This window comes from Amphiprion ocellaris, chromosome 9, assembly GCF_022539595.1.
Source record: "Amphiprion ocellaris isolate individual 3 ecotype Okinawa chromosome 9, ASM2253959v1, whole genome shotgun sequence".
NCBI lineage: Eukaryota > Metazoa > Chordata > Actinopteri > Pomacentridae > Amphiprion > Amphiprion ocellaris.
In genome coordinates this window covers 25,164,730-25,183,205 of record NC_072774.1, presented here as the reverse complement: position 1 = coordinate 25,183,205, position 18,476 = coordinate 25,164,730, and the positions used below count along the sequence as shown (strand labels likewise).

At 41.9% G+C, this 18,476-nt stretch overlaps 1 protein-coding gene across 1 annotated transcript; it reads left to right on the top strand.

Moving 5' to 3' along the window:
* Positions 1-6,700: 6,700 nt before the first annotated feature.
* On the top strand, positions 6,701-16,829 carry irx2a (iroquois homeobox 2a). Its single transcript, XM_023266748.3, has 3 exons — positions 6,701-7,225; positions 8,515-8,920; positions 9,619-16,829. The coding sequence occupies exons 1-3, from the start codon at positions 6,986-6,988 to the stop codon at positions 10,482-10,484; spliced, it is 1,512 nt and encodes a 503-aa protein (XP_023122516.2). The 5' UTR covers positions 6,701-6,985; the 3' UTR covers positions 10,485-16,829.
* Positions 16,830-18,476: the final 1,647 nt, after the last annotated feature.

Sequence of the window (18,476 nt, the reverse complement as noted above, 5' to 3'; positions counted from 1 at the left end):
ATCATACCTAATGTAGGATGGTTGTGTATAATTGCATGGTGAGGGACTCCACAAGCGTATACATCAACGAGCAACCAGACCAGCTGGGACAATAGAGGACAGACTTAGCCATTACTGCCAACTCCTGACTGTAGAAATATGGCAATCTCTGTATTGTTCTGCCAATGTATTAAAGCCACGAGCCGCATTCCAGGTCTTGATTATGTGTGTACATGTACCGCTGTGCATGCGTGTGAGTGTATGTTGGACATATTGCGTGGCTGGCACATGTACGTGCATGTAGCGATGCTCGCGTCGGTCCGTGTGCGGTGTGCAGGTGAGGGTGCACGCGTGTTTGCGCCCCTGCGTGTGTGCGTGTTCACGTGTGCGTGCACTAGCTGGCATGTCAGCTGATGTCCCCAGTAATCCAGCAGTGGGCCTGTTGTGGATTAGTAGCAGGCTCCAGGGGATGGGAATCCCATTCCTGTTTACAGCTCTCCCTGGCAGGAAGAAAGGCAAGGATGCCTTCTCTCTACTGCCTTCACACCGGTTGGAGCCTGAAGGTGTGTGTGTATATGTATGTATGTGTGTGTGTGTGTGTGTGTGTGTGTGTGTGTGTGTGTGTGTGTGTGTGTGTGTGTGTGTGTGTGTGTGTGTGTTGCTGGGATATTGTGTGTATGTGGATGTAAAACGCTGTTGAGTGTGTATTATGTGTATGATGTGTTACATTTAATGCCTCCCATGTTGCAGAAATGCAATACACTATTTCATGAAAGCATCAATTCACATGATTTCTGGTTAATATTATGTCATCTTGTGACATACATCGCTGATGATTGGTAAACTACCTAAAGAGAGTTTTTATTTGGCATAGCTTAAATGCATTTTAGTCAATAATTAGTTACTCCTTTTTTTGAGACATTAGTTTATTGTGCTGTTGACATCATAGCAGGACACACACCCTTTTCTCACTTATGTTCGTCTTTTCCTACTTAAAAATGTCAGGTTCCATTGTGAAGATATCTGCTCTTTCCATGGGGGAGGACACATTCAGTTGTATCAGTCTGGCCTTGTCTAAGAGATACTGTTGTAGAAGCATGTTGTAGATCTGTGCTGCCATTTCTATCACATCTTGTCCAGACACACACACACACACACACACATTACATGGCAACAACATGAAATTTCATCACGATAGGATTTGTTTTGAAGTCATCCGAACACCATCCAACACAAAAGCTGACCTCTTGACCCTTCAGATACAACCTTAGCTTCTCCCCAGTGACAATTTAAATGCCACCTTTCTTCCAGCAAGAGAAAAAAGAGAAAAAAAAACATTTTTTTTGTGTGTGTGGCTGGGACTTGCAACTTGATAGCACAACAAAAGAGCTGTGGTGGCAAGTCCCCACGCAGACATTATATGTCAGCATCACCGTCATACTGTTAGCTGTCCCAACTGTACAAAGCCATCCTCATTCAGGGCACCTAACCAAGGTCAGCCTGGATTAGCCGTTAGTAACCCTATCAGGTCCAGCACAATGATTACAAAGCCCAGTGACACTGGCTGTCAGCAGACTCTTTCTAGGCAACCCTATCTGCCCGACCCTTGGCTGCAGAGCCACCAGAGAGGGTTAGTCCATTTCAAATTGTTCCCTCTTTGTGTCTCCCTTTATTTCCCCCGTTTGATTTTCGGCGACTCATTTCGTTCATCAATCAGCCTGTCTGGATGTGTGTGTGTTTGAAACCCATGCTGCACATAATTCCTATAATTTGTGGATTTTTTTCTTCTTCTTCCCCTTCCACATAGCCCATTCTTTGTGTTTGTTACTTCTGAAGCCAACAGCCATCCCACCTAAATCCCTCCACCCTCCACCCTGCAGATGAATGAGCCCTGTAGCTTTATGCTGTACACCACACCATTTGTTCTCCAATGAACATTTGTAGCGTTGTAACAGTAAGCAGACTTGTAAACCTAATAGTCTGGGTGTCATCAGCTTTTAACTTCTCGGTGTAACATTTTGTTCTCCAGAATCGGTGAGACAATAATTTGTCAAAAAAAACCAACAAAACTGTACTTTTATAGTTTGCAGGCAGCACTTGAGAGAGATTTCTTTTTCCGCCGTGAATTAGGGAGCAGCCACATCGTTCCTCTTGTCTTACCAATTCAGACAACATGTCAGAATAAAGCCAAATAAAGACTTGTGTTTCACTACAAGTACAGCTGTTGTTTCACTGCTTTTTTATGTCAAGAGGAATTACACTTCAAGCCCATCGTTTTCACTTTCCTCCCTGAGAACTGTTTCCCCAACATCCATGTCAGTTAGCGGCATGTTAAACAAATCAAACCTAAAGAAAGAGCTGTCGAGTGATTTCTTTTCATAAGTATATAAACAAGAACAACAGCAACAACAGTGCTAGAAGCAGAATGTATCTGAAGCAACGTGGCAACCGATGTTCTCCACTTCAGCACATCAGAGGCATCCCCGCTTCAGTCACCCTAAAGGTACCCGTTTACAAAGTGATAGGGCTTAGGGTTTTTAACTCGGGGCGAGGGGCTGATTTCAAACCCCCTCTGCTGCCAAGCACATGGACGGCTGCTGATTAGAGGAGGGTTGGCAGCAGTGGGCAGATGCCAGGCGGGGAGAGAGATGACGGCCTGTCGCCAGTCTGCCACCCAGCAGCCCCTCACCCCTTCAGTTACTGACCCCTCCCCCGATGTGCAAAAAAAAAAAAAAAACACAGAAGACCAAAGACATTTCTGTGACAAACCCAAAGAAGGAGATGAACTGTAGCAGTGCATCAAAATCCGACGTACTGATAGATACACGGAATCACGTACTGATCAACATTGTGTTGTTTTTTGTTTTTTTTAAACTGATCTCAGGAGTTTTGTTGTGGAGTTGTTTTGATCAGTCTGTTCAGCTAACTAAGTTGCACAATGAAAGATCACAATGCAGTTTTTTTTTCTTGCACACCCACGCACAAACACGAGCACACAAACTCACATGAGCTGTACTTTGCAAGTTTGGGATACTGAGCATTCCTGCACCAGCCCACAGAGGATAAAACATTTGGAGCTCTTTGGGTGTTTTTTTATTTTTTTTTCCAAATTCGGCAGAGTATATGTGTTTAGAGTATAATACACACTGTTCTCAAATGATGCCAGATTAGATGAGCAATAATGACTACAACACTCCTCCAAAAGAGACAAACCACCAGACATAAACTGCTTTCCATGAAGGACATACAGTTCGAATAAGTCACAAAAATGAGGAAGCAGCAGTGACTCTGAGCAGCCGGGCTCAGGCTTTAATCATTCTGCTATATTCCGGACCATATTGATTTCACAGCAGCTCAATACCTCTAGTCCATTTCTCTGCTAGTCATGCACCTACTGCTCTGCATAGTCAGAGGAACAGACAGTTTACCCAGTTCCAGCTAGCACAGGTAGTGAGCATAAACCCCAATACTTCCTTTCAGTTAAACATTCAAGCGTGTATGAAAAATCACAAATCAATATTTATTTAATCTGTGTAATAAACAAATGTCATGACATCGAGGCTTTATCTTTTAGCTGTCCAGTTTAACCAAAAGGGGTTATCTGCTAGCAATCATCAACAAATACAATGCAGGAAACTCTTCCTGGTCAACAAAATTCAATATTAAATGCAGTTGTGAAAATAAATAATTAATAAGTGTTTCTTTCTTTTGCAAGTATTTTTTATTATTATTATTTTTTATAGAAAACTACATCTGGTGAGAAATTAAAACTAATTTAATCCCTCAAACAGTCATATTATAACAACATCGCTTAGTTGTGTCCTGTATTTGCTTTTTTAATTAAAACTAATTAATTCAGTAAGTAAATATCTGCAAAATTGATTTTTTTGTACTTTTATTATCTTTTAATTGTCTGTAAGTTAGTATAAACATCTCAACATCACCACCATAAATGTCGACACCATAAACTGATAAAATTCCATTCAGTCTCTTATGTAGCTAATTTACATCAGTCTAAGGAAGATGAGCTCTTATAGGAAAGTCTATATGTTTTTACCTTTGCTTCTCTGTTTGGCCTGATGCTTTTCTGCCTCCTCTACTGCCTCTGTACCATCTATACTGTCTTTCTCTGTCTGTCTGTCAATCTTTTCACCTCCATCTCCTATATCTCCATCAGGCTGAGACTAAAATATCTTTGGAGCTCCAGTGTGTCTGAAACTGAGACCTGAAACGCTCTACTGTGGACTTTAACACACATGTACACAAAGTTATTCACCTAAAACATGGCCGACAGGTGCGCTCTCACAATGATAATATGCAGATGTTTACAATTTACATGCACATGCATATAATCTCACTATTATTTGTGCTTACACATGTAGACCCTCACAGTCCATGAATGCATCCACAGTCACCGGTACAGGTGCTTACAGTCAGCCCTGGCCTGTGTGCAGAGGAGACAGTGCCCCCTGGTGTGGGCCCAACAGTACTCCCAGTCAGCCATATCTTGACCCAATCTGTTGTGTGAGTGCTCATTTACTCTTCTGGGATTGATTAGTCCTGCCTGAACCAGAGAAACCACCTAAAAAATTCCAAGAAATTCTCTGAAAAAGAGACAGACTACAAAAATAAGTGGGGATACAATAAACACTCGACATCTCCAAAAGATGTAAAACTTGCTTTAGGATGAAAACAATGAAGAATTTCTGACTAAATATTTAGCCAGGAAGCCATGCATATTAAAGGATATTTGGCAATAGTTAAGGTATTAACTTTGTGCAACTGTTTACTTAACTAAACTGAATATTTTAGACCACTTCTAATTCAAAGTTTTATCTATTGGTCAAGCTCCAAGAATAAAAAATATACTTTATATGTATTTGGAAACAAATAAAATATACAAGTTAATTTCTTTTATTACACTACAAGTAACCTCCATATCAAATGATAAGTATATATTCTGACTACTATAATTGTAAAGTAGGCCTATATAAAGAATGATATTCAAAAGAATGAAAATACACTCAATGTGCCAGATTTTGAAAGTTTTTAAAAATATATAGAATTGCTTTTTTGAGCTATATGATGTCTCAGTAATGTGTATACTGACAAAATATCTTTAGATAGTGATAAACTTCATCGTTGCGCTTTTTAAATTCTCGTTTTATTTTCTGGTTATTTATTTGAAGTGAGTGCTCACTGTTGTTTAGTTTAAAAAAATACTGCAGTTCCTGGAAATGTGCCTCCAATTACCTGCACTTGATGCCTCATATATTACAAGATGCTAACAATATATGCAACCAGACTTTATGTAATAGTCACAATCTTGTCATGTCTACTTTCAGTGTAATCTAAATTGTAAAATCCCACATTCTAATGCTTGGTGTATAAATAAATTAGTCCTTCCTGCTAACAGGCAGCAGACTGTGTTGCTCCTATTTGAATGGTGCTGTTGCTGTTTACAGCCCTGCCAGACCACATTGCAGAGCAGGAACAAGCACCTGATGGATGAATACATTCATTTGGATGAATACTGATGAGGAGGACTGCTAGGCCACATTTCTTTCCAGTAGTTGCCACCCTGACAGCCCGTTCCAAAAACTGGTGTCACACTTTCAGGTTTCCCCCCTCAAGCTGTGTTGTATCTCTTCTCTCCAACAGAGGTCATAATGTCTGTAATCGCAATAATAAAGGACAAGGCTGTGGCCTGGTTTGCATACAGACGCGTCCAGAGCGCGCACAAAGATACACAACAGCCAGGCAGGTGAGTGCTCGTACACGCTGGTCAAGTGTGAACAAAACCTGTCACAGCTCACAGTGAAATATGTGGTCGCTGGTTAGCTTGGCGTCTGTGTGGAGGAGAGACTGCCCCCCTCAGAAAGCGACAATTACGCACCACCAACAGCTTTATTACTGCTGATGAATGAAATTGTAATAATAAGGGATGAGATGCGCTAAGTGGGGGAACTTAAGGAGCCGGATACGCCTCCCGCAGGCCGGAGCGCGCACTGCCACCGGAGCCGCGCACACTGATCAGCGCCCACATACATCCATGGATGTGTCGGCGTGTGATAGACTGACGGAATAACTAGTTGGAAGTGGAGAGCGCTGACCATTTTATTCACTCTCTCCCTCTCTGTTGCTGCGTTATGGCGCAAGTTTTGATCTGACAGACGTTGTGTGGCACAAACAGACTGGTCTGAAAACGCTGAAAATGAAAATAAACAAAACGACTGAGTGGTCCTTTATTTCCTCTTAACTTCTCTGTCGCTTAAAGTCAGTCTGTTTGTGGCGTGTGCTGCAAATAAATTAAAACACAATATTAAAAAGTCCACTTTAACAAGTCAATTAATGCCCAATTTGTTATTTTAATCCATATATTGAATCTTAGAAATAAAGAGGAAATTCCACACCAGAAACAAAACAACAAAAAATTCAAATGCCGCTTTTGGACCGTTTAGCGGCAAATATCACATTACATCTCGCTGGCGATTTGTCTGCTTTTATTGGGGAAAAATAAGTTTTAAAAACCCAAACCAAACCACGCGTCTCTTCTCGAGAGGAAACCACTTTTTTGCAGTGAGGAGTCTTGGTTTTGTTCCGAGGCTCCATTTCTATCAGGCAGAAAGGGGCGGGGATGGGATATTCAGATGAGCCGGAGTGACAGCTCCAGTTTCCCCCAATGCTCTGTGTGTCTGAAACTCCACTGGCTCCTTCCCTCCCAACTCCTCACTTCATAGTGCTGCGTACTAAAAACATCGGACGCTAGGGGATCAAGACGCATGCCACATTGCCTCTATGTGGGCACTTTAACAGATCTTTCGGGGGTTTTTTTCACAGTAAGGGGGCTGTGGAGGGAGGCCTTTTTTTTAAATTTCCACTGTCTGATGGCTGTTTGTACGGCTGATTATTGAGCTGATTGTTGATTATTTTGGCCGCTGTTGTCCGACGCCCTGTGCGTTCTTTCCTCCCTTTTTGGAATCGGCGACCTATCGCGGGCTCACCAATGTCCTATCCTCAGGGTTACCTCTACCAGCCCCCAGGCTCTCTGGCTCTTTATTCGTGTCCGGCTTACGGGGCATCGGCTCTGGCTGCCCCGCGGAATGAAGACTTGGCGAGGTCGTCCTCTGGCTCAGCCTTCAGCCCTTACCCTGGCTCGGCTGCTTTCTCCGCCTCGGCCGGCGCAGGCTTCTCCAGTCCGCTGTCATACTCGGCGGATCCAACTGCGGGATTTCCATCCTACATGGTAAAAAAAAAATATCTTCCGTGTGTGTTTCTGCATGAAAACGTCTCAAAGCAGGTGAATGTCGCCGTTTTAAAGTGCGTAAAAACGTGCAGCTGTCCACACACTCACTGCGCCGATTAAAGCGGTTCACAGTGTTTATGTTTTGTTTAAGTGCTTGCGGAACTTTTCCATTGATTGTTGTATCCACTGGCCTCTTCGGAGGGTCCTGACTATAAAATCCGCGACTCTGTTGGCTTAAATGGGATTTTTCCTTTAAAAAAAAAAAGAAGCATGAGCTGCAAATTGTAATGGCCTGACCACCGCTTAACACTCGCTGCACAGCTAATTGCGTAAAACTGAACGGTGAAGATTTCTATTAGAACATTTAGCTTCTAAGCGGCGAATTTATGTATCATAGAAAATTAATAGAACATAAGCTGCAACTCTTTCTTCTCCAGCCGTCATTAAAACCACCAGGGGATGGAGTCGCAGACTTTATTCTCACTTGAATAAACTGAATTTTAACATGAAAAGCATGACTCGCGATGCTAATGTCACAGGGCACTTCAAGCGTTTTAGGGAAAGGTGCATATCAAGTGATTTGCTAATGGGATTTGTAATGCTGCAAAGAGAAGATATGTTAACACACTGAGGCTGCACAACAAAACAAAACCAGAAAAAAATTAAAAAATAAAAGCAGACACTGCAAAGAAAATGAGCGAGTTAATGGGTGATTATAGAAAATTAAAATTTCCTTTTTTGTTATCTTAACTGCTGCATTAACAGGTGCTGTGTTATTAGTTAATCCGATAGAGATCTTAACCATTAGTCAACCATTAGTTTGTGGTTTTCTGCGGCCTGCTTTTACGCACCGTGTGTTTACCATCCCTGCACACAATTAGTGTTTTTTTAACTCGACAAATGATCAAAGCAAAAATTATATGAATTATTATATCAATGCTGTGTTTATTTTTAACACTACAATGTACGTCATTAATCATACCCAGGGTATTTAAATCATGTTTTATATTATTTACCAAAAAATGAAGATAAAATCTGCCTCATTTAAATCACCTTCCAGTCATTTTTTACTTGTTCCGACACGTTTCCAAAAGCAATGACTGCACTGATAAACGCTGTAGAATTAAACATATTTTTAAAAATAATAAAAAGCTACCTAGGGTGTGATTTTAATATGTTTATGTGTGTGAATTTGTTTTCTAATTTTGAATGTACTTTACAAATAATCCAAACCCAGCAGAGCAAAACACATGGCCGAGTCGTGACTTTTTTTTTCAACTTTCCCCCAGTCCTCTCCATATGACGCGCACACAACCGGCATGGCTGGGGCATTAAGTTACCACCCGTACGGTAGTCCGGGGTACCCCTACCAGCTCAACGACCCGGCTTACCGCAAGAATGCCACCAGGGACGCCACGGCCACGCTGAAGGCCTGGCTGCAGGAGCACAGGAAGAACCCGTACCCGACCAAAGGGGAGAAGATCATGCTGGCCATCATCACCAAGATGACCCTGACGCAGGTCTCCACATGGTTCGCCAACGCCAGGAGGAGGCTCAAGAAGGAGAACAAGATGACCTGGGCGCCCAGGAATAAGAGCGAGGACGAGGACGAGGAGGACGGAGACGGGGAGAGGAAGGAGGTGGAGCGCTCCGAGAAAACCCTGGACAACAGCGAGGCTTCAGCGGAGGATGAAGGTGGGATATAATCTGGTGACCGAGCCATGATCAATTTAGCAGTTCAGGGGAGGATGAGGGGGGTGGATGCTGCTTTTATTTACTGCTGAAGTTGTTCAATGCAATACGAGTTTCAATGAAAAATATCAAGAAGATTAAATAATTAAATTGTGACACGAATTCCCAAATCAAATAATAAGATTTGAATATTTTTTTTCTGCCTTTACGCAAGAGATCTGGCTTCTGTACTGTTGAGGAAGCCACGTTGATTGATATAAATTTTTAATGAAAACGAGGTTCTGAGACTCAACGCTACACTAAATGACCTGTTAGAGGAGCATTTTATTTTCCTGAACATGATTAATGGCAGGTCAGAGGCAGAACACAGCACTCACCACGAGAGGCCTCAATAAAACCAGACTGTTAATGTTATTCCCATGATGATATTTTTGTATGATTACGTAAAAGGAAAGGCATAATTATTGACGTGTATAAATAGACCTTTAATTGTAGCCTACTTTTTAAAGTGATAAAAATAATCTCACTTCTGCAAGTTGGGTTTGAATATGCACATATATCTCAAAAGTTTCATACAATTTACTTTCTTTTAGACATTCTCAGGTTTTTACTGTTACAATTATGCATTTTTTTCCTTTTTGTTTTTCTCTAACTGCACATGTTTAATCTTTTTTTTTTTTTTCATGTCGTTTTTTTCTCAGGTATCAGCCTCCATGTGGACACCCTGACGGACCACTCCTGCTCGGCGGAGTCTGACGGGGAGAAGGTGAGCTGCGTGGGCGAGCTGGGCTCCGACCAGGCCGGAGACAAATGCGACGAGGACGGCGACGACCAGAACCGTGAGCAGCGGGCTCAGCTGTCACCCAAAGCCGTCACGTCGTCGCCTCTCACGGGAGTAGAAGCCCCGGTCCTCAGCCACCACCACCATCACCACCACCACCACCAACACCTCCATCACTTGCACCACCTGCACAGCCAGCGTGAGGATTTGGCCCGGAGCCTCGTCAGCAGCAACAACCTGAGCACCAACAAATCGCCCTCCTGCCTGGACAGCAGGCCTCAGAACCCTGCGGTCAAACCCAAACTGTGGTCTCTGGCGGAGATTGCTACCTCGGACCAAAAGCAGCAACATCAGCAACTGGGGCAACCGAATTGCCCCTCCTCCAGCGGTGGACTCCTCACTCCCCCAACGCCATCCACCACCTCTCCGGCTGCCAGCTCCCCCTCCCTGTACCCGGCCCCCTCCATCCTTGGAAGACCTATTTATTACACGTCTCCCTTTTATAGCAATTACACAAACTATGGCAACTTCAGCCCCCTGCAGGGTCAAGGGATCCTGCGCTACACTAATTCATCCGGAGTGAGTCTGGCTGCAGCCGCCGCCGCCGCCGCTGCTGCTGCTGCTGCAAACGAGGGTCTGAGCTCGTCTCACCAGGCTGTGGAGGCCAGCACAAACCCCAAACACAGGCCAGACTCTCCGCTCGTTAAAAATAACCCAAACCAGATTGTTGTTGTCGAGCAGCAACATTTCAGACCCGCGAATTTAGAATCAAAGAAAGGTACGTAATGACGCGGTGCGTATAAAAGTGTTAACAGTCAAACACGACGATAGCTTCTGACAAACTTATTTAATCTAGCGTTGAATCTTGGAATTGTGTTTTAATTTAAACACTGGAGGAGGGAAATCGCTCCATGGTGGAGGTGAAACGAGTCCACTTGTTTCCACTGCAAATCAACTGGTTTTCTTTGTGTCACTTCCATGTGGCTAAATTAAGCCTCTGGTCCAGCGACCTTTGCATAAGAAACAAGTGGCTTTATCTGACACTGTTGGCAGATTTTACCTTGTTTTAAGAGAAATACGATTTTAAGACTGAATATGAGACTAAATGACTTATTGAGGTGGACATTTTTTACAGCACCGTCTGGGCAAATGAACGCACACTATGGCCTCTAATTGGTTTTCACTGCAGTGGTTTTAGTAACTTTCTGGGTCGCGGGGGGAAATCAGTTTATAAGTGTCCATTTTTTAAAAACTATATGCATATTTTTTGTGGTCTTTTTGGATCTCGTGGGATCACTAAGAAGCAGGCGACGGGATTTTCATTTGCAACAAGTTTGCCTTAGAGTGAAGCAGCGAGGATGTAAGACGACGAGCCAACTGCAAAATACACGAGAACATGTACAGATAGAAATAAGAATATGAAGGGCAGGCCTCAAAATCTGCCCACACACACACACACACACACACGCACACGCGTACACGCGCACCCACGCACCCACGCACACAGTGGCAGCCTGTGAATCCAATAAGCAGAGAAATGTTGCCATAGCTTTGAGCAGGAATCCAATTTTTACTGTTTCCTCTGTGTGTGTGTGTGTGTGTGTGTGTGTGTGTGTGTGTGTGCGCGTCTCTCAGACCTTATCTTCTCCCAGCGTCGGATAATTCTAATTACACAGGGTCAGCCAAAAGCAAACAAATTAGTGAGTTTGCTCTGTGCAGCTCATCGTGCAACTTCACATCCTCAAACGTCACTTATAGGTGGTTGGTGCGGTTACTTTCCTCTTGCGCACATTTGAAGCTTTCCCTGCCTGCCGCCGGACAGCCTAAAGATTTTTTCTTTTTTTTTTTTTTTTTTGTAGCAGCAGTGGGGATTTTTAATAAGCACCTGCAGCAGCACAGAGCTGTTGTTGTTGGTTAGAACCAGCCTGACAACCTTTGTGTTTCTGGGGCTGTGGATGGAACTGACCATTTGATCGTGTGGGATTGTTCTTTTTTTTTATTTCCATGCTCTGCAGGTAGGTGTCACAATTGCTTTGATTATAAAACGAGAAAGGACACCACCTTTTTAGCCCCCCCCCCCACAACCTCTCACTCCAAAGTGGATCTAGTGCCACCATGATGCAGAATGAACGCTGCTACTGTCCTCAGACTGTCTCATCATTACTGTATTGTTTCGGCTGGGTTTTTTTTTTCTTTTCTCTGGTGGGTCATCATCTCCATGTGCTGGTTTGAAACCGATCTCCCATTATATGTGATTTTACATGTTATTTCTCAGGTTCCTCTAGTTTTGCTTTTTTGCCACGGTATATTATTTCAGTATATATTTGCGTGTGGAAAACAAACAAACAAAAAAATTGGCCTGGAAACCATTTGTCTTGGGACGCAAAGTGGACCGAACTGAGCTGAAGAGAACTTGAGGACTTCAAAGTGGAATAGCCTACATTTGATATTTATTTTTTTAAATGATGGCGAAACGATGCCTATAATTTATGCAAGTTGTATTGCAACAAATGGGAAATTGACATCGTCTGTTTGTTTTGTAAATATATATACATATATAAATATATATATTATGGACGGTTTTTATTTGAGACGCATTTGGGGAAAAGCTACACAATCTTGTTATCAGGATACTTTTACTAATTTATATCTTTGAATGTAAATAAAATAAAACGCGCTGGTAGAGATGCTGGCGGGGGTATTATATCCATTATTCAAATGAGAAAATATTAAACTGTTTTCCCAACTATTACATAAATCTTGGGGAGTCATTCTTTTATTCAGAACAGACTTGTATTTAACACTCAGGCGGGATTATTTTTTTTATGTTTTGTATTTATTTTTTTAAATTCTCTCTGCTCGTGCTTTTATTTTGTCAGTCAAACGCAGATGGGAAATGCTTGATGAATCTCACGTTGCATAAACATTATGAGTTTTCACAGATTGCACGATCCATTCTTTCTAAATGGACAATCACTTTCTTTTAGGGCCTCATTCTGCTCAGGGAATCTCTCTTCGGTCACATATTCACGACCTTGATAGGGATAAACGACATACTTATTTCATTTTTCTCCCCCCTTTCCCCCACATCTCTCCCCTCCGTCGCACATTTATTTTTCAATGTGATTAATACAGCCGTGGGACGCATTGGGCATTATGGGCTCCCAGCGGGGCCGTCCCTGGAGCTTTTTTCTTCCCCTGCCTGGTTCAGGATGGGTCAGCACTGCCTGCTTCATTACGGCACGGCATTGAGCAATCCATAAAAGTCTATCTAAGCATCTGCCAGCTCCAATGGGCTGTGTGATGGGCCCTAATCGGACAGGCTTTCCTCTGCTTTTCATCATGGCTTGGTTATTATAGGACACAGCTAATTAAACAATTTAGAGGGGTGAAAGGGGGGGGAAAAAGCAAAAATCTAAAATTATTATTTTTATTATACATTTTAATCATGATTTTTACTTTAGGTTTTCATTTTATTCTGTCATTTTATTCCATTTTCTGATTTTATACATGGATTCCAACATTGTGTCCCTCCCAGCTGTGGCCCAGAGTGTGAAATACTCCAGATCAACTACAGAATAATATTCCCCCTCCTCCTAGAAGAGGCCTCCATCATCGCTCCCAGCCAGACTAAAAGCTAATCCTTCAATTTCCAGTTGAATTTGAGCTCGAGTGTTGTCCAAATGTCATGGGACCCCCACCCCACCCCAACCCAAGGACGTAATGTTTAGCTGCCACCAGGGAGGCAGTGGAGGGTAAACCCACCTAAACTCAGCTAACCCACCCCTTTTTTTGGCTGACTTAAGTCTTTTTGACATAAATTCCTGGCGTACTTTGCAGTGAATAGTGTCACACTGCCAAGGAGGGTGTCAAAGCATCTTTTGGTTTAAAGAAAAAAACATTTTGTGATGAGTTCCTTTGAAAGTGATTTCTGTTTAAATTCAGCATTGCTCGCCTTTAGATCATCATGCCTTGGATTGATATAGCCATTTTTTTTCTCTCTCTCTTTTTTTTTTTTACCTCCCTTATTATCATTTCCCTACACCTCACTGGCAGCCACCTATATGGAAGTCATGGACGTTATAGCCCCTGGCCAGCTTCTTCTTCCTCAGTCCAAACGCTTTCATTAGGAGCTGATTTATTGAAATGCATGCTTTATTCTCAGGTGGGCTCCCCCAGGGACTCGGCAGTGTTGTCAAATAGCACCAGAGGCAGTCTCCACAGCACACTGGGGCCCTGCTGCCTCTCACTCGCTCTCTCTTTCCCTCACCTGCTGCTGCTCCCTTCAAATGTCAACATTTGTTCTCAATAAAGAGAGTTATTGTTTCCGTTAAAAGAAGAAAAAAAAAATTGCTCGGCAACCGGTCACCTTTGAACACATGAAAAGAAACTTCCACCCCACCTCTTTGTTTGATTGAGAGCAACGGCAGGTGAAAATGGGAACAAGGCGGCCATTGCACATGATAAAAATCAAGCTGTGAAGCCCGTTATGAAACCATTGAGAATTTATGCCACAATTAGTCACAATTGTGCAGAGGAATTTCCATCCCTTTTGAAGAACCTGCTCTTTGGCTCACATTCATTAAACCATTAGTAGAAGAAACCAGGGTGCCCTTGACACAGGCCAGATATTGATCCTCAACGGCAAAACACACAATTTACTGTACTGCCAAAACAACTAAGCCCATGTTTCAGTGTGAGGGAACAATTTAAACTTATCAAGATATTATTTAATTCCACACAGTGCATATCAAATACAGACATAATCCTATCATACCAACGAGGGTGTGTTCACACTAAGGACTAGTTGTCATTGAAAACTAAATTGATGGTATCGCAGGGCTCATAGGCTTCATGTGAACGCAGTCTGGAGAGCAAGTGGACTCATTCCCCTTATCGCTGATCAAATAAGCAGCTCGTATATGCAGATAATTCATGAGCTCTTTGTATCCTTTATCCTCCCATCAACCCTTTCTCCTCCAAAATGCTTCAGACATTAATCTCTGATGCACACCTGCTCAAGCTAAAGTTTTATTGCAGCCATAGAGGGTTTATTAGGTTTCACAAACAGCAAGAGTTGGTTTGATGGGATTTTAAGTAAGACTAGTAGGGATTTGATGAAGTAGCTACAGACGCTAAAAAAAAATGTCACTAAACTTGCATTTCATTTGACAGTTTGTGTGAGTTCCACTTCCACTTCATTTTTTCTTTAATCTAGGCAGTTATACAGCTACGTTTCTCATCAGTAATACAAATCAATTCAAAGATGTAAACTTAGAATTGATAGACTTCAGCAACAGTTTCAGTTATTTTCCTGCAGCCTGTATTACATAAAGTGAGAAAACCGACATAAAAAAGGATCATTACCCTGTGATTGAACCTTCCGTTAATTCTACCCTTTCTGATGCTCTCATACCTTTTCATGGCAAACCCACCCATTAAGACCCGACCATAAATACTACTGATGTTCAGACTTAGCCATAAGTAGTACTAATATTCAGGGGAGACGCAGAGACCAAAGAGAGTGGCGTACAAATCAGGTACAGTTGTGTTTAATAACACACATCAAAGTGGACGAGGGGCTTTAAAAATGAGTCCGGGGTCCTGTCCTCTCGTAAAGGTGTCAGGTGAAATGTTCACTACTCTGGATGATCAAGGGGAGTGAGGGTGTGCAGGAGTGACACACACACACACACACACACACACACACACACATAAAACACATGTACAACTCCCTACACTACCGCACACACACACACACACACACACCTTCTCTCAGACTGAGAGACGCTAATGCTTGTCCACACGACAGTCTAAACAAGATCATTAGGAGCCCTGACTTCCACTCCTAATTGACAGTTATGTTTAATGCCTGTGGTGAATAAACACTTTGGGCTAGTGGACTGCACCTTTGGGCTGTCAGGCAAAAAAAACAAAACTGGCAGACGGCTGTGAAAACTCCCATAAAGGTGAATCTAAAAGCTGAGGTGTACGATGCAAACAAACCAATTTATGGAACTAACAAATACTTGAAAGACATGAAATAAATATCTCCTGTCGTGAAATTCTATTGACAGCTCTTACACTCTCTATTTGACAAGATTAGAATACAGCAGCTTCAAACTCAGACAATGTGCACTTTACACGTCCGTGCAAAGACACGTGCACGTGCATAGTGTTGGGACCACGTTAAAAGTAAGATACCGAGTGAGTGACAGAGCGGTGACATGGGCCATAAGTTAAGAACGGCAGAAGGATGCTGCTGTTACATAAGCGTTACCGCTGCCCCTCTTTCTCTCAGTCACATTGGATCACATAAATATGCTCCGCAGTCATATGTTGCACATGACACACACAGACATGCAAATCTGGAAGGAGTCACTGAAGGAATGAACACGACTTTCACAGATAGGTTCAAGTAGAAAACTGAGCATCTATGCATAGATATTGATTAAAAAAAAAAAAGTCAAGATTGTGTCCATTGCAGCTCATCAAGATCATTAGAGTTGTGTTTAGGTGCACATTTCTGCCAAGGATCATGAGATTTGAGTGACATCCTGCAGCAGTAAATAGACTAGATTTAGAACAGATTTTTCGCTATATATAATGTATATTCAGTGCATGAAGAGAATTGAACAGAAGAAAGAATCTTTACATAACCCATCTTTGCAGCACTTTTGCATATGATATGTAAATGCCTTTCTCTGATGGGATTTAATTACAACATATTGTTAAATTTCACTGGGGCCTTGTTAGGAGTGTTTGTTTGAATGTGTGTGAAGGTGTTTCCATGTGTTCTGTGTCTCCATAGCTTGCGACTGCTTCTTTACAAACTGTGATATGCATTTATATTTAACACTCCGTTAAACCTTCATCCTGAATTGCAAACTGTCAGCTTTTAAGACCAGCGAGTCCAACAAGTGGATGAGGCAAACATGAGAAAACGTGCTTTTTTTTCTTCTTTTTCTCCTCCTGTCTGTCTGGAGTGTTTTATAAATGAGCTCAACATGTCTGCACTGAACCTTTTTCTTCCCATCACGTATTCTGCGAGACATATCAGGGAAGCGATTCATGTTAAATAGTATCTGTCAGACTTGTCGGCTAATTAAATGAAGCTTTGCTTTAAGCATACAGTTTAGTGTCATGACTTTTCACTTGATTGTAGCTTTCCGCCTAAACTGCTTTCACAGTGTAAAAGCACGTCGTGCAAATAAAACAGCAGTAAATGTAAATTTATTGAAGGAAAGCTGTGACCTTAGATGCTCATTTCATGAAAATAACCTTGAAGACATGCCTGGAGGCACAGTTTGAGGCACTATATATTATCTGCCAAAATGTTCATTTTAGCAGCACTCTTTAAACATGTTGCATCACTTCCAATTATATCTCGATGTGATAAATCAAAGGCTGCTGAAAAAGCCTCTTTGATGAGTTGGGAAACAGAGACCAAAGAGTTGGATCATTCGTTTTGACAGCATAATATGACCAAGCTAACAGACAAGCAGGATGCTTTTTCATTAACGTCAATCCAAATATTAGACAATTACGACTTTACGTCCATGTAAGTTTAGCATGTTTAAAGGAGTGATGTTTTCAGAACAACTCTACAGCAAGACAAAACTGTAGTTTTGTGGGGGTAAAAAAAAGAAAGACACGTTATACCTCAATACCAAGGATTTTTTTTTTTTTTTTAACATCCTGTTTCTGTATTATTAACATTCTTGCTTATCTAAACATGATAACTACAGACACTGGCAATGCCACACTGACATCCACACCCCTTCTACCCGGCTACATACATGTCACACTACCTGCATTAGCACCGAGTGTTGACAACGGAATTAAATCATGACATGCAATTCGATTATTTAGGAATATTGGGGGTTTTCGTATTTTAATGACTGCAGATGAGCTAGTCATTGATTTAATCCTTAAAATTCATCTCTATGTGTGTTAAAATCACACATTTCATTTCTTTTTCAATGAAAATAATGTCTTCCCTCCTTAAAATGACTGAGGTGTTATTCTACACCACTGTTTCCATTAGAATGAGAGGACCTACTGTGCCTCTGCCTGTTTCTCTCCACTGACACTTACATTCAGGGCACCTTGAGCACACCAGCTCACCTATAGCTCACTGTAAAACTACTCTAAGCTACACATATATTGCTGTGTAGCTGTGTAAAGTATAGTGATAGTGGAAAGACTCAGTCGTGGCTTTGACTGATTATTATGCTCTTAATATGTCTTCTGGCATTTAAAAAGAAACACCATATTTAACATAGTCAAAACTTGAATTTCACCAGAGGGGGTCTTTGGAAAAAGATGCTGATAAATGCTGAGGATTTTAAGACTAAATAATAGGAAATGACGCTTGGTTTTTGCTTTCCTCCAAAATTGGAGTGTGCACTGAGAAGCATTTGCCATCGTAGGGCCTTTTTGTCTTTTATGTTCATTGTGAGGATGCAGACTGAGTTTTCTCTAATACACAAAGTTCAAACTTTCAAGCTCCTCCTCTGTATGGACATTCTGACCAACTGGTGATCCCTCGCCAGCTTCCCACAGTGTTTTTTTTAGATGCATGTTTTACCTCTGTGCAAACCAAAAAGCCAGGCAAGGGGATATTTAAACAAGACAATGTATAGAAAGGCAGGGCCAGTTTATATGTATGACACCCTCTAGCAACGACGCAGTTCAGAGTTCAGACAGAATTGGATTTCCTTTCTGAAATATTATTAATGCCATCATTTATTGTCACAATTTTCTGTTTACATGTTT